Consider the following 15777-nt stretch of genomic DNA (forward strand, 5'->3'; position numbering starts at 1 on the left):
CTATAAAAAGTGTAGTCCCCCCCCCCTCTGAAGTAAGGGGGACTCCAACCCCCCTCCCCCTTTGTATAAACAAGTACCACCAACAGCAGGGAAATAAAAAACCCAATTCTCACTGGGATGATCAGTGTTTTATTCTTACTGATTTATGACAGGCCATGCTAATGGGTTGTCCATATGAATGTCAGCCAAAACAGGAAATAGGGGAAGTAAAATAGCCAAATTGCGAAACCCGTTTCGCATTTCGGTCTCTCGGAGCTCTTCATCACGCAGGAGGGAATCACATATTGGAAGTTTTCCGTACTGTTTCAGCTACTTTCAACGTCACCGGCCAATATTGCGTTTTCACGTTCTCTCAAGTATGTCTTCCGCCGTCCACCGCTAGCCGGGGGCTGTGGTTAAAGCGCAAGCTAGCTGTCGTTAGCCGTTCACACGGCGGGCTTTTCATCGCAGGACGGCGAACAAGAACATTTGCGTCGGAGGTCTGAAAAGACCGCGCAGCTCCGCTCGCGCGCCATCCCCTTTAAAGAAGCGCACCGACCGAACTGCCGTATAGCGGAGACCGTGGGCTCGCCACAGGGTCCAACAGGGGGCGGTGAGGGGAGGGGGGGGTCTGCACACAGCGTCGGGTCTGTCTCTGAAACGGCTCTGACGCTTCGACGGAGAAACCCAACGGAACGCGGTTGTGGCTGCAACACGGGATGCTGACGCGGTTGGCGGACCGTGGTGGCGTTACATCATGTGCGAAACTGCCCCGTCTCGCAAGGACGCCCGCTCGGTCGTCCGCCAATGACCCGCGTCAGGTTTTGTTACGAAACGTCCGTCCTACAGCGTGCTGATTATGCGCCGCTGAGCCGCTCCGAAGCGCCGTCGCGGTCGGTCGGAGAGGAGAGAAGAGGAGAGGGGAGAGGAGAGAAGAGGAGAGAGGAGAGGAGAGGCAGCCTCAGCCTCCTATGGGCTGATCTAAAGTAGCCGTGGCATGTGCAGCGCTCGGTGGACGGACGCGGACGTTGGTTATGGCGAGGATGTGATTCGAGAAGGACGCGCTTCGTCCATCCGCCAATCTCGCTGGACCGCATCCAGACCGAGTCGCTCATGATGTTCAGGGCTCTGCGGAGGCTGGTCCATCTGGTGGTTTTCTGCCCTTTGTCAAAGGGCCTGCAGGTATGTATGGTCAAGCGACGCTTTTTGGCGGTCTGCATTGTACGTGCAACATCCCTGCACGCGCACGGGTGTTGGATTTAATCTCGTTGCTCGAAACGATGCGTGGTGGCCGCCGTCGGCGTCTTCGTCCAGGTTTTGCACGAATGCAATATGTTGCCTACAGCAACGTGTGCAGGCTATAGTCACTGTTTCGACGTTGGCGTCCGGCGACTGCCCGCACAACGGCGCATCCAAAGTTGCTCCGTCCAAAACGAGACGAGGTTACTGACTAACTGCGATGCATCGGCGCCCAGATGCGGGAGCTGCCGCAAATCAAGCGCCCAACTCTTCATTCACTCGCTCCCTCCATCGCTACGTATCTTGCTCCCCATGTCCTTACCCTTTAGTCTCCCTCTTTTTCTCCCCATGTGCCTGTCATCGTCTCGAAGAGTCGTCTTCCGGCGATAAAGGTGAAGTACCTGCTGCTGGCATGTCTCGGCATCCTGGTTGCCAGCTGGGTCATCTACATGCAGTATGCGTCCTACTCGGAACTCTGTCGTGGGCACGTCTGCCACATGGTCATCGTAAGTAGACTATCGATGCTCACTGTATGTACACGGTCATCGTGACTTCATCAGCCGCTGAGAGGATGGTGACACCTGGACACAGGCCACACTTAGGTTGCCCCGTTTCTTCTCCACAACCGAGGAGTCGGGGTAATGTGTTGCCCTGGAACAGTTACAGGTGTAGAGGAGTCGATGCTTACCCAAAAACTGCACGATAATGATGCCGATGAAGTGTTATGTACACCCTCTTGAGATGCGTTTGGATAGCCAGGCAGACCCTTGGAAACTGCCCTCCCTGGGCTGAGAGGAGCCACTGGAGCGAGAGAGGAGTGAAGATGAATATAGGCAAAAGATGCAGAACATCAGCTTATGCACATGTGTGCAGTTATTAATGTTTGCTGCTGTTGTTGCTCCATTACAACGGTGTCGACCGTAGCCAGAGCTGAAACTACTCCCAGCTGTGTCCAGCTGTTCCCATTTCTGAGGCTTATGAGGGCATTTGAAGTAATATTACCAGTTATTTTCCGTGGTCCAAATGAATTATTAAAAAAAAGAAAAGAAAAAACAGAAGCGTTAGTAGTTGACAAGGAATAAATTATGTAAATGATCGGGGGGGGGGCGTCCGGGTAGCGTGGCGGTCTATTCCGTCGCCTACCAACACGGGGATCGACGGTTCGAATCCCCGTGGTACCTCCGGCTTGGTCGGGCGGCCCTACAGACACAACTGGCCGTGTCTGCGGGTGGGAAGCCGGATGTGGGTATATATCCTGATCGCTGCACTAGCGCCTCCTCTGGTCGGTCGGTCGGTCGGTCGGTCGGGGCGCCTGTACGGGGTGGGGGGGGGCGGACTGGCGGGAATAGCGTGATCCTCCCACGCGCTATACGTCCCCCTGGCGAAACTCCTCACTGTCAGGTGAAAAGAAGCGGCTGGCGACTCCACATGTATCGGAGGAGGCACGTGGTAGTCTGCAGCCCTCCCCGGATCAGCAGAGGGGGTGGAGCAGCGACCGGGACGGCTCGGAAGAGTGGGGTAATTGGCCAAGTGCAATTCGGAGGGAAAAAAGGGGGGGGGTAACACTTTCTATGAAGCTTGCATCTATAACGCCCTATAAGCATCTATAAGGCCCTATAAGCATCTATAAGGCCCTATAAGCATCTATAAGGCCATATAAGTGCAGCCGTAAGTCATTGTAAGATTCATTCTAACCGTGTATACGCCCTCACGACACCTCCTAACCACCTTTATGATACATTATGTCAATTTAAAACGGATTTATGCATCATAAATATGTCATCATTAGCCTGTTTATCTGTTAAATGTCATAATGCATCATAGCCAACTTGTTTCACTGAAGTTTTGTAGAGATGCATAATGAGACTTCAGTGCTATTTCACAGTCCTCAGCCATAGCCGTTAGTCATTGTAATACACATTATAGGAAAGTATGGACGTTATAGATGCAGTAGATGCTTATAGGGCGTTATAGATGCAAGCTTTATAGAAAACGTTCCTGGGGGGGGGGGGGACGAGCAGAGGGAAAAATTTGTAATTGGACGTTTCTCGGTCTCGTTGCAGCTGTTGACATTTTAAAACAATGAAGCAATTTCCTGCATTTCTGGGTTGATGACTGCAGAGTTTATTGGGCACGTCATTGACCAGCTTTACTTTTTCACCCGCATATAAACCAACAGTCAACCACTGGATATTTCGGTTCATCGGAGATGTCATGCAAACTCAATCCAGATTGAACTCATTCTCATTAATCCGCAATTGACACACAAGGTTGATTTTGCCCAAATGCAGTTCCCGCCTCTCACCTGTGACTGAACATCATCGGTGACTATGAATTAGAGAAGAGAGCCTTTAGGAATGGGTATTTACAACACGTGGCGGCTTTTCGGGGAATGAGTCACTGCATTTAAAACGGGACTGAACTGTAGGAGAGGAGTCATTTTTGCGAGATCAGGATCATTTTGACCTAAAGACAGGACAACACTCACATAGTAATGGCATCAGGTCTGTGAATAATCTTTTTTTTCTGGATTCCCCCCCTTTTTTGCCCCAATTTTACTTGGCCAATTAACCTGTTTTTCCGGGCCGTCGCGGTCGCGAATATTTTTTCTAGGATGAATCTGGAAAGGCCCCGCCCTCAGGCGCTAGGATTGGCCAGATCTGCCTGTCAGTCAACGCGCAACAACCCTAACCCTAGCCACGCTTGCTAGCTTACTGTTAGCCATTAGCCACGTTTGCAACCAAGCTAACTGTGCCAACTTAACGGTGTGTGTATGGTAAGCGAATATTTTTTTTCTAGGATGACTCCGGAAAGTTGACTGACAGGCAGATCTGGCCAATCCTAGCGCCCGAGGGTGGGAACATTCCGGATTCATCCTAGGAAAAAAGTATTGGCGTCCCGGTCGCTGCTCCACCCCCTCTGCCAACCCAGGGAGGGCTGCAGACTACCACGTGCCTCCTCCGATACATGTGGAGTCGCCAGTCGCTTCGTTTCACCTGACAGTGAGCAGTTTCACCAGGGGGGCGTAGCGCGTGGGAGGAGCTCGCTATTCCCCCCAGTTCCTCTGACCGACCAGAGGAGGCGCTAGTGCAGCGACCAGGACACATAGCTACCTCCGGCTTCCCGACCGCAGACACAGCCAATTGTGTCTGTAGGGACACCCGACCAAGCCGTATGTAACACGGGGATTCGAACCAGCGATCCCCGTGTTGGATCTGAATAATCTGAATAATCTTAGTAAACTGGCATCAATTATTTAAATACTTAACCAGACTCTGAAACGCTGACGGACCTTGTGGACGAACAGACATCTTGAAACACTCGCCTCTATCTAAATTCAGGAGTCAGCCTTGCAAGAGTCCAAGGCCGTTAAATAAATGATCTCCCTGGTGGTGTCCTGCGGGTAACGCAGTGCAGTTCCTGTTTCCTGTTTCAGTGTGACCACTACAGAAGGGGCATCATCTCGGGTTCGTCCTGCAAGGCGCTGTGTGACCAGAGAACCCTCACTCTGCAGCACTGCATGTCCACCTCCTCCATTCACCAGGTAAAACGCACAAGGGCCACATACACACTCATTAGTTTCTCGCCAAATATATTCCTGCTCTCTCCCTTTTATCCGGCGCAGTATTTCGAGAGCGATGAAGGTCACAAAAAAGTTCTGGTTTATCAGCGAATGAATTCTACTGCCTGGTGCAATACAGCTTTTATTTTTACCCCTGACATTTTCTCTCTCAGTCCACACCCACACATCTTCTCTCTCGCCCCCCCCCTCCACCCCCCCCCCCCCCCGTGTGTCTTGCAGGTGTACAGGGGCCTGTGGAGAGACAGGCCGGTGGTGATCAAGTGTGGCATCGAGGAGTCGGTAAAGGTTGACGGGGCTCCAGACTCCGTGCTACGGCAGGAGACGAGCTTGTTTGACAAACCCACCCGCGGGACCTCTATGGACGAGTTTAGGGAGATGCTGCACGGCTTCCTTAAGGTCTCCTGTCTCCACCGATCACGGTCGCCTCACACAGCACACACACACACACACACACACACACCATCGGCGGTCACTGGGGGTCCAGTGGGACTGTCCTTCTAGGCCCCCCCCTTTTCTCCCCAATTGTATACGGCCAATTACCCCACTCTCCCGAGCCGTCCCGGTCGCTGCTCCACCTCCTCTGCTGATCCGGGGAGGGCTGCACACTACCACATGCCTCCTCCCATACATGTGGAGTCACCAGCCGCTTCTTTTCACCTGACAGTGAGGAGTTTCGCCAGGGCGACGTAGCACGTGGGAGGATCACGCTATCCCCCCCTACCCCCCGAACAGGCACCCTAACTGACCGGAGGAGGCGCTAGTGCAGCGAACAGGACACACACACCCACATTTGGCACGGCCAATTGTGTCTGTAGGGGATGACCAACCAAGCTGGAGGTAACACGGGGATTCGAACCGGTGATCCCCGTGTTGGTAGGCAACGGAATAGACCGCTATGCTACCCGGAAGCCCCTCCTATTGGGTCCTTGTGGGTCTTCAGGTGGGCGTAGAGGCTGATCCTGGAGCCGCATAGTTTGGGCCAATGCGGGAAAGGGTGTGAAGACGTGTTTGAGGATGCGGTTTGGGGCTTTCACACACACACACACACACACACACACACACACACACACACACACACACACACACACACACACACACACACACACACACCCTACATAATGACTACAGAATTGATAAAAGAGCAGCCAGAGGCCATGCAGGGGAAATGTAGACGCAAGTGAAAAGATGCTCAAGCATCAGTTACAATAAGCACGATGGCATCCAGCGAAAAGAGATCCAATCTGAGAGTCGGGGTATTGTGGCCCTCGGCCTAATGGCTACTTATCAACAGACGGCACCGACTTCTCTCCATGCTGCATTCTCTATTGCTATCTTCCCTAAGTGATGAATTGGAAACCCCTGGTGCTGCCAATATGTTGTGTCCATCACTGCTATGAGACTGGCCAGCCTGCGTACAGTCCAGCAAGGGCATTGCTTCTGACACTCATTCCACATGCTGCCTTTTAGCCATCCTGCATTTCTGTTGGAGAAAATGTTGATTCCTGCAGAAATGCCGGGCCAGCGGTGAATACACATGTGGTTGTGCACATTTTATATGCTAGTTGTTGGGATTACTATTTTGCAACATATAAAATAATTGACCAAACATTTGTTTATTGCCATCAGTGATCAAGTACTTGATCAAGGTATCCGTTTAAGTTCATAGATAACCTGACTGTGTCGAACTCTCTCCTGCAGTCAAACCTGGGCGAGCAGCCATCTCTGAGCACGCTGGTGGAGCGTGTCATCACCCTTGCTGATGTGAACCAGGATGGCAAGGTATCGCTGGCGGAAGCTAAGTCTGTCTGGGCCCTGCTTCAGATAAACGAGTTCCTCCTAATGGTGGCGCTGCAGGAGAAAGAGCACACCCCGAAGCTGCTGGGCTTCTGTGGCGATTTATACGTCACGGAGCGAATTGGCCACAGCTCCCTCTACCGACTGGAGGTCCCCAGTTACCTGCAGGCCCTGGTCCCCGAGGCTTTGAGCTCCAGCCTGAACCGCTGGCTAGCACCCGCGTGGCCACGTAGAGCGCGCATCACCATTGGCCTGCTAGAGTTTGTGGAAGAGGTCTTCCATGGGTCCTACGGCAGCTTCCTCATGTGCGACGCCAGTCCGCGCCACGTGGGCTACAATGCCAAGTATGACTGTAAGATGGCCAACCTACGCAGCGTGGCGTCAGAGGCTGTTGTGCGGGGGTTCTTGCGGGGTCGGCACTGCGAGAGCAATGCAGACTGCACATACGGTCATGACTGCACGGCCACTTGTGACCGACTAGTGAAGCAGTGCAACACGGAAGTGGTTCAGCCCAATCTCGCAAAGGTGTGCGTCCTGCTGCAGGATTTCCTGCTTTTCGGAGCGCCCTCGGACCTTCGCGGAGACCTGGAGAAGCAGCTGCGCACCTGTGTGACGCTCAGTGGGCTGGCGAGCCAGATGGAGGTACATCACTCCCTGGTCCTCAACAACCTCAAGACACTGCTATGGAAAAAGATCTCCAATACACAGTATTCTTGAGGAGCCCCAACATCTGGGGAGGGCAGATGAGTATCTAAACCTTCAATGAACGGATGGATTTTTTTCATGAACTGTTGTCCGACCTGAGTGTTTTTTGTTGGTGATGCTTTTCCAAATGTAGTGGTTGGCTGTGTCCACGTTGTGTCTCAACATAACACAACAGTGACTGTGAATACCATGAAACTGCGAATTGACAAATATATATCCGACGGTTCCCTGGGAACCTCAAATACTGTTTCGAGTTTGATTTCCGTTGCTTGATTTTTGTGACGTGTGGAGTTAGAAAACAACGAGACAGGAGACGTGAGAGTAGACGTAGTCGAGGTAGCTTACTAGCTCCAACTTAGCACGTCATACGTTCGACAACGACGCTGAACCGTGAACCGGAAGCGGAAGTGCATTATCTGACCCCTCGCCTCTTCTCTTAAAGGTACACCGTTCTCTTAGGTGAATGTCTCTCGTTATATGTACGTGGGTCACCACAGACGCACATTTTTCTAGGTAGATATTTTCAGGGCCTCGCCTGTGAATTTGTCAAATTAAGGGAATCATTTTCAAGTTAAAGCCCTTAAAAGCTACACTGGATAAGAATCTTGGCCGAGCAGATGTCGGAATTAAAATCGTTAGATGCCAGTCAGTGACAGGTACATCGTGTTCATCTTCTGCACATGAGTATAAGCGAGGGGGCATCCGGGTAGCGTGGCGGTCTATTCCGTTGCCTGCCAGCACGGGGATCGCCGGATCGAGTCCCCGTGTTACCTCCGGCTATGAGTCCTGGTCGCTGCACTAGCGCCTCCTCTGGTCGGTTAGGCTTCTGTTCAGGGGGAAGGGGGAACTAGGGGGGAATACTGTGATCCTCCCACGTGCTATGTCCCCCTGGGGAAACTCCTCACTGTCAGGTGAAAAGAAGCGGCTGGCGACTCCACGTGTCTCGGAGGAGGCACGTGGTAGTCTGCAGCCCTCCCGGGATCGGTATAGAGGGCGGAGCAGCGACCGGGACAGGTTCGGAAGAGTGGGGTAACTGGCCGAATACAGCTGGGGAGAAAATCCCCCCCCCCCAAAAAAAGAAAGAAAAATGGACTTGTATGACACCACACCAGTAATGATCATGTAATCAGTTTTGACTGCAAGGACAAACGCCTCTAAATCTCTAACAACATGATAAAGGGTCCTGTTCCTTTTAACAGTATTTTTCCAGTAAATTATGAGTCATATTCTAAAAAAGACCAAATCAGAGCATCTTACTTCAAGGGCTGATGCAATTGCAATTGTGCATAAAGACAATAGTGGGTACTAGACCCCCCCTCCAAACAAATAAATAAATCTAAATTAGAACCAATTACCAAACTTTAGACACCTTCTGGGAATCCACGACTGGAGTTTTCACAGGACGATGGTAAATTTGACCCATTTGTTTTACGTGACTGTAAATCATTTTTATATTCAGGCTCCCAATTTTATAGCATTATATGTAGTTGTAAAACGTATTCAAAAATTCCCTATATATCTTATCTCAGTAATAGACATATTTATAGTCAACAGTTATTCCGAACAGGTCATTTGACCCAAACAGAACATAAGGGTTAATAAAGCAACTACACAGAAACAAAGAGTCACCAAGTTTCTGTTATGGGTAAAATTGTTGCCCTTTTATTTGTGGATGTGCAAATGAGTCCTTTGAGATTTCAGGTTCATCATGAAATAATCATAATGGATGCCTTAATGATCAAGGTAAGAAATTCAAAGAAAGCTGAATCAGTTCATCTGGACACAACGTTTATTGAGAAAATACATTTCATCATTCATCTAAGTGACCTCTTCAGTCTCAACTGACTGCAGGTATCCCCACCCTTATAAACAATACAGCGGCATAACGACCCAAACCAACGATCGGCTTCTGCCGTGACCATTAACTAGAGTTACAATGGCCATGTGTACTATTCAGAGGATTTGGGAATAGTTGCAATCACAGCATTGTAAGATGGTGACGGATGTACTCTTAGCCCCCCCCCCCCTCCCAGGTTCAGTAAACAGGGAGTCATGAGGCCATCTATGTGAAGAGGGAACAACCATCCCTGATGATTCATGTCATCTCATCATCAGCTGCTTCTCTGAGGGCAGGTCACGGTGGCAGCAAGCTAACCAGGGCACTCCAGATGTCCCTCCAGCTCCTCCTGGGGGATCCCAAGGCATTCCCAGGCCAGAATGGACATGTAGTCCCTCCAGCGAGATCTGGGTCTACCCCAGGGTCTCCTCCCAGTTGGTCCTCCTGGACCAGTCTGCGATGCTGGAAGTTGGCATGCCCCGGTCCTTGCCTTTGCCTGCCGCCCAGTCTGCATTGAGCCCTACCACAATGCTCATCTCCGCGGGTGGTGGTTTCCTGTCTCCACAAAATACGACATCCCAAGATGCGAGGGGTAGTCACTGGATGAGGTCCACCTGAAAAGAAAATTTCACACACAACTCATCTTAATATCAACACTTATAAGGGTAACACCTTAACTCAAATAAAATAAGTCAATTATTAGACCCAACCTACATCCCAAATTCCACCTGTTCTAGGTTTGGATATGGCTAGGCCTTTTTAGTCTTTGCCACCTTATGACACAGGCTCGGCACAATGCCGGACTGCAACGCCTCAAGGGGCATTGGGAAATAAAAGTCAAGTAGGTTTTATTTGTCCCCAGAGGGGCAATTGTTGTGTAGCAGCGGCAACATTTAAACACACAAACATGCCACAGAACACATATGAGGCAAACAAATACAACACGTAGCGAGGAGAACCGAAAGCAAACGACAGCATTAACTTACCAATCATTCCCCTTCCCAGGCAGGTTTGCCATCACCCTTAGCACGTCGTCTCGTAACACCAAACTTTTCACCACAGACGAACACAGAGCTCCTAAAAAACACCATTACATCAGAAAAACTGGAAGTTTATGGAACATTTCAAAAGTTATTCTCATGACTCAAGTTTATTCAAAGGGCATTTTCACGGGTCTCAAAGGAGAGAAAAAAAGCAAACAGCCACACTAAAACTTCCTGCAAGGGAATGATTCTGGTATTCTCACGAGGTCAAAGGTTACATGCAGTTAGAGTCAACATTATCTGGCCCGCTTCCATACATGAAGCCCATCTAGCAGGGTATTCCAGCCAGTTTTAGCCGGTTTCTATTTGCCAGCTCAGTGCACAACAGAGGCATTAAAGCCAGAGTTTTGTCTCAAGGGGAAATGCTGACACATTGCTTTAAGAAATTTTTTTTTTGTTTTTGAATCCAGTATTTAGCTCATAAATGAATGTTTAATAACCCTGCTACAGTTCTGGGATCGGCTTTCATCATAAGCATTGAGGCCGACCTGATGTGGGTAAAGCCACACATCCTCACATTGTGGATGTACCCGAGTATATACAGAATAACCTGGTGTCAGCTACCAAATCGTTCGAGCAATACATTTTAAATAAGGTTACATGGATAAAAATGAACTCACCAGCAGTCTTGGTACTCAGCCACCAATTAACTCCCCATGGGGATCAAAGTGTCATCTCCATTAATCCATTATCTAAGCCACTTATCCTGCGTAGGGTGGCGGGATGCTGGAGCCTATCCCAGCAGTCATTGGGTGGCAGGTGGGGAGACACCCTGGACAGGCCGCCAGTCCATCAGATTCATCTCGTTGTAATCAAATTAAAATCGCAGGCCACGCCTAGAAAAGGAAAATAAGAGGGTCACAACTATTGAAATCCAGGCCAACATGATCACCTCTTCATGGATGGCATAAGAATTACTGAAACATCGTGTCCGGGTGGCGTGGCGGTCTATTCCGTTGCCTACCAACACGGGGATCAGAGGTTCGATTCCCTGTGTTACCTGCGGCTTGGTCGGGCGTCCCTACAGACACAATTGGCCGTGTCTGCGGGTGGGAAGCCGGATGTGGGTATGTGCCCTGGTCGCTGCATTAGCGCCTCCTCTAGTCGGTTGGGCACCTGTTCGGGGGGGAGGGGGAACTGGGGGGGAATAGTGTGATCCTCCCACGTGTTATGTCCCCCTGGCGAAACTCCTCACTGTCAGATGAAAAGAAGCAGCTGGCTACTCCACACGTATCAGAGGAGACATGTGGTAGTCTGCGGCCCTCCCCGGATAGGCAGGGAGGGTGGGGGTTGGGGCAGCGACCGGGATGGCTCGGAAGAGTGGGGTAATTGGCCAAGTACAATTGGGGGGAAAAAATCCACCAAAATAAATTAAGAAAGAAAGAAAGATCATCATCGTCTGTTACCACTTTAGGACCCTAGACAGTGTGTCTTATCCTACCCTGATGATGCATCGTGGTGTTTTTCTGGCTGCACTGGTTTAAGAAATGGGGACAAACGCTAGGATAAGTTTGTCTCCAAATCAGTATGCTGGTAGGTCACTGGGCTGTGCAAAATCTTCTAACCTTATCTTAAAAATAGGTCATTCTAGGTCAATACAATGGAGCTACAAGTTCTGTCCCCTTCATTTCTGTTCACTCATCAATATTCACAAGCCCATCCAGTCATTATCTCATCTCACAGACGGGTAGGACTGCAGTAAAAATAAACTACTGAAACAGAAACAGTTAAATGCAAGTTTGCATAAAGGGCAAATGGATATGCAAGTTACAAATCTAAGACACGAACCTGTGGCTTGAAAGCCCCTTTGTGGTCCGGAGAGCATGGCGATGTGGTCTGCATGCAGCCCAGGAATCACATCTGAACAAAGACATTTTCTGTTTAATCTCCAACTCACAAAAGATACTCTTGCCTCAGCCAAAAACGTATTTCAATTTTACACTAAAGAATAAAATAACCCCCCCCACCCCCAAGTTTTATCTAAACTGAATGTTTGTTCAATTTCTCAAGTGGAACTGGGCTGGTGTTACTGATCCTGCTGGGCTAAGATTTAATGCAAACACTGCAGGTATATTGTTGAAAAAAAAAGAAAAAAGGATTTAACTTTTAAATGAATTCTATTGGAATTTACAGTGAATACAAATGTGCAAACAATGGCTTAAAACAAAGCCAAACTTTACATATTACTCGATAAAGCTACAGCTCACCCTGTTTCTTATGTCACCTGTGTGCAAACTTCTGCTCAAAAATGTGCTTCTGAGCCTAAACGTTACATGATTTCCCCCAGATTTAGCAAAATTTATTTTTTTCATTATTATTATTTCACATGTTATATATTACATATATAAACTATACATATGCTTTTTTTGGGCTTTTTTTTGCTCAATCTGGAAGAAATGAGGCAACATTAGCGCTACGTCTGGAAAAAGTGCAGTTCCAACCAGGCCACTAGGGGCAGGCTGCTAAAAAAAATACTGGTCTAATGTTAAGTCAATGAGAGAATTCCCAACGTTTACTTCCGAATACAAAGTCAATAAAGTTTTCGACAAGAAACTGGAGTCTCAACCACTAACGTCCACGTCTGGCACACAGGGTGGCTATTTAGAAAATGATCGTACGTTGAAATATGAAAAATTAAAAACTTGGCATGGTGGGGCGTGCCTGCCTTGACTGACAGGTCTGTCTCGTGGGTGGGGTGGGGTGGGGCGGAGTGGGGGATTAAGATTTTTCCCTATTTGGTATTTTCTGGCTCCTGCAGCAGACTGGATGGTAGTGAGCCGAGCGTGTGGCTAACGTCAGGTGCGCTACGCCCATCTTTATTATACAGTCTGTGGTTCTACACCACCAGACTCCATACACAACTAAAAAAAAGGGAACAAAAGGTAAATAATGTCTTCACGCATGCTCAGTAACCCAGGTAAGAAACCCAGTTCATCTGGACGTAAACGTTGCGTCCAGATGAACTGATTCGACTTTCTGGGGAAGGTAACTAATAAATGGCCTCCATGGGGAAGAACATGCCCGGTGTTCTTGACGCAGGTTTGGGGAAAATGGGCGCAGAGGAGCGTCCATATTGACAGACGCATGAAGTAGTCCTGAACGAGCCACGCAATGAAAGATGTTAACTTCTGTCACAAATATGACCCGGCAAATCAAAGAAAGCCGAATCTGTTCATCTGGAACTGACGAACCGATTCAACTTCCCTTGATTTGCTGAAAGACATATTCCAACCAAATATTTTATAAGGCTTATATTGGCAAATCTTGGTAGGGAAAGTTGGCCCAAGTCGAAAGTCTCGCACAGTATTGCAAACTAGTGTAACCGGTTATTTTCTTGCCCGGTGCGGGATTCGATACGGGGTGTACTGCACCACAAGGTGACATCACTAACCGCTCGGCTTATTAGCTAGGGAGCTAACGTGTCTTATTAGTAGTTTACACTAGCTTTCCAAGAAATCGACGATGGGAGTCCGAAATGGGGCTACCTGCTGCTTAACACGTGGCTCGTAAGCCCATTCTCACTGCCTAGTCGCCACATATGGACGCGCGCTGAGGACGACGAGCGCCCGCAGGCAGCAGCCCACGCTCCTGTTTAATTAATATCACCGAGCCAGCGCACAACGCGCGCGCGTGAAGAGCCAGCACCGCGGACCGACCGCATCCTACGCAATCCATACGTTGAGACGGGGTTCACGATGACAGAGTAAACAAGAGAAGCTACGCCCTCTTCCACGCCGTTCACAGAAAAGCGAATAAATAAATAAATAATAATAATAAAAAATATAAAGCGGTTAGCACTGTTGCCTTACAGCAAGAAGGTCGTGGGTTCGAACCCCGGCCCCATCCCAGGTCCTGTCTCTGTGGAGTCTGCATGTTCTCCCCGTGTCCGCGTGGGTTTCCCTCGGGGTGCCTCCCACCATCAAAAACACACATGCGTGCACAGGGCTGATGCTCCTGCCTGTGCCTCTGAGCAAGGCAATGGAAGGAAGCTCTGGAGCCGGTGCCCGGGCGCTGCAGCGGCCCACTGCTCCTACACAATAGGATGGGGGGGGATCATTTGTTGCAAAAATACAATGTCGAATAAAGTGGCTTTCATTTTTTTTCTTCTTCTTTCATTTGAGAGTAAAACGCCGATGGGATTATAGGAAAGTCAGCGAACAGGTTCAGTAAATATCACACGAAAGATCGACGTCTACCTACATTTACACGAACCAAGAAGGGGGGGGGGTGGTCTGCCGCCGTGTTCGCGTGGGGGGTCCGTACTCACCTCCTCCTCTCCCGAGGTGCAGGCGACTAAAGAGGGAACGACGGCGGGGAGCGTCGGCAATTTGTAGGACAAACTACGGAAAGCCGAGCGGGGCAAATTAGGGTCGGGGGGCCTGAGCAAACCGAAATTGGCAGCGTGCCACCTCTGTTGACGCCGGAGGTGTGGTGGGCTGAAGAGCAGGGGGAAAAAACACATCGTGGGATTAATATTAGTGCTCATAATTCTGTTATTAAATGATTTATGTGGGTTGGTGTTCCGGATATGGTGGATGGCTAACGATGGCCACGAGGGCTCCTTGAGGAAGAAAATGGACCACACACGGCAACAAAAACTGCACCAAAGATCACTCGCAAAACCTCTTTATTTACTTGATGGCCAGCGTCCTTAAATGGCACGTTTTATTTATTTTTTATTTTTCATTTTACCCCCCCTTTCCCTTTTTTGACAGGACATTATTATTAGTATTATCATCATTATTATTATTGTTATTATCATTATTATTGTTATTATCATTCTTAACAGGACATTATTTTTTTAAAATATAACTTTATTCAACAAGACAATGTACATCATACGTCAGGTACAAAAAAAACAACAACACACAATGCAGGAGAGTTGATAACAACGCCAACACCCCCCCAAAAAAAACAACCCAATAAACAGGAAACGGAAAGTGGATGACGTCACCGCAATCCGTTACGCCGCGAGCCTGAGAAGCCCCCACGGTGCGTAGTGCCAGCCTTCAGCCAAATTTATTGAATTTAACCTAATTTCACGTAATCTTAACCTAACCCCAATTTTAAGGATTATTGGGCCATGCGTAAAGACTCTTAAATCTTAACCACCGAACGCTTGTTAGACCGCGTGCGTTCTGGCACGAAGACCTGAGGGCAAACGTGTCCCATGTGCGCGCTCTATCAGCCCAGTCACCGGGTCGCCTTTAAATAATCATAATCATAATCATCATCATTAAGATGGGGCTCTTGTTGCACACAATGAACAATTCCACACAACAATTACAAAGACATCTAAGTGAATGGATGACACTTTTGGACATTTATAGATGACACTTTGTCACTCACCAAGTTAAATTACTTGGTGTAAGTAAACCCACGATATAAATGAAGGGACTGTCCAATGTTTTATATTGAAACATTAATAATAACGTATTAACTTATTCAAACGCTTTTCCTAACACCGAACTTAAACGTCGCTGCAAGAGGCTGCACTGAAAACCCAAAGAAGCACGGAGAAGTCATGATGCTCCATTTCAGTTTAATCAGTCAACAATAAATACACCATAACGCAACGTCCCCCTGCTAACGACTCT

General features: G+C 48.9%; 1 protein-coding gene, 1 long non-coding RNA gene and 1 other non-coding gene across 4 annotated transcripts; 1 reads left to right on the forward strand and 2 right to left on the reverse strand.

The window, feature by feature from the left end:
• The first annotated feature begins 978 nt into the window (after positions 1-978).
• Positions 979-7664, forward strand: dipk1b (divergent protein kinase domain 1B). Its single transcript, XM_056290609.1, has 5 exons — positions 979-1161; positions 1590-1724; positions 4655-4762; positions 5021-5197; positions 6500-7664. Exons 1-5 carry the CDS (start codon positions 1093-1095, stop codon positions 7310-7312), a joined length of 1302 nt encoding a protein of 433 aa, XP_056146584.1. The 5' UTR covers positions 979-1092; the 3' UTR covers positions 7313-7664.
• Positions 7665-8965: 1301 nt separating this feature from the next.
• Positions 8966-14469, reverse strand: LOC130122032 (uncharacterized). 2 transcript variants are annotated; one of them, XR_008811105.1, is made up of 6 exons: positions 14448-14469; positions 13990-14210; positions 11969-12040; positions 10801-11016; positions 10124-10214; positions 8966-9751 (listed from the first exon to the last, which is right to left on the reverse strand). It is a non-coding gene; the product is annotated as an uncharacterized LOC130122032 (long non-coding RNA). The 2 variants fall into 2 exon arrangements; XR_008811106.1 differs by having other exon boundaries at positions 14381-14450.
• Positions 9833-9962, reverse strand: LOC130122291 (small nucleolar RNA SNORA17). Its single transcript, XR_008811202.1, has one exon. It is a non-coding gene; the product is annotated as a small nucleolar RNA SNORA17 (small nucleolar RNA).
• Positions 14470-15777: the final 1308 nt, after the last annotated feature.

This window comes from Lampris incognitus, chromosome 12 (assembly GCF_029633865.1).
Source record: "Lampris incognitus isolate fLamInc1 chromosome 12, fLamInc1.hap2, whole genome shotgun sequence".
Classification (NCBI taxonomy): domain Eukaryota; kingdom Metazoa; phylum Chordata; class Actinopteri; order Lampriformes; family Lampridae; genus Lampris; species Lampris incognitus.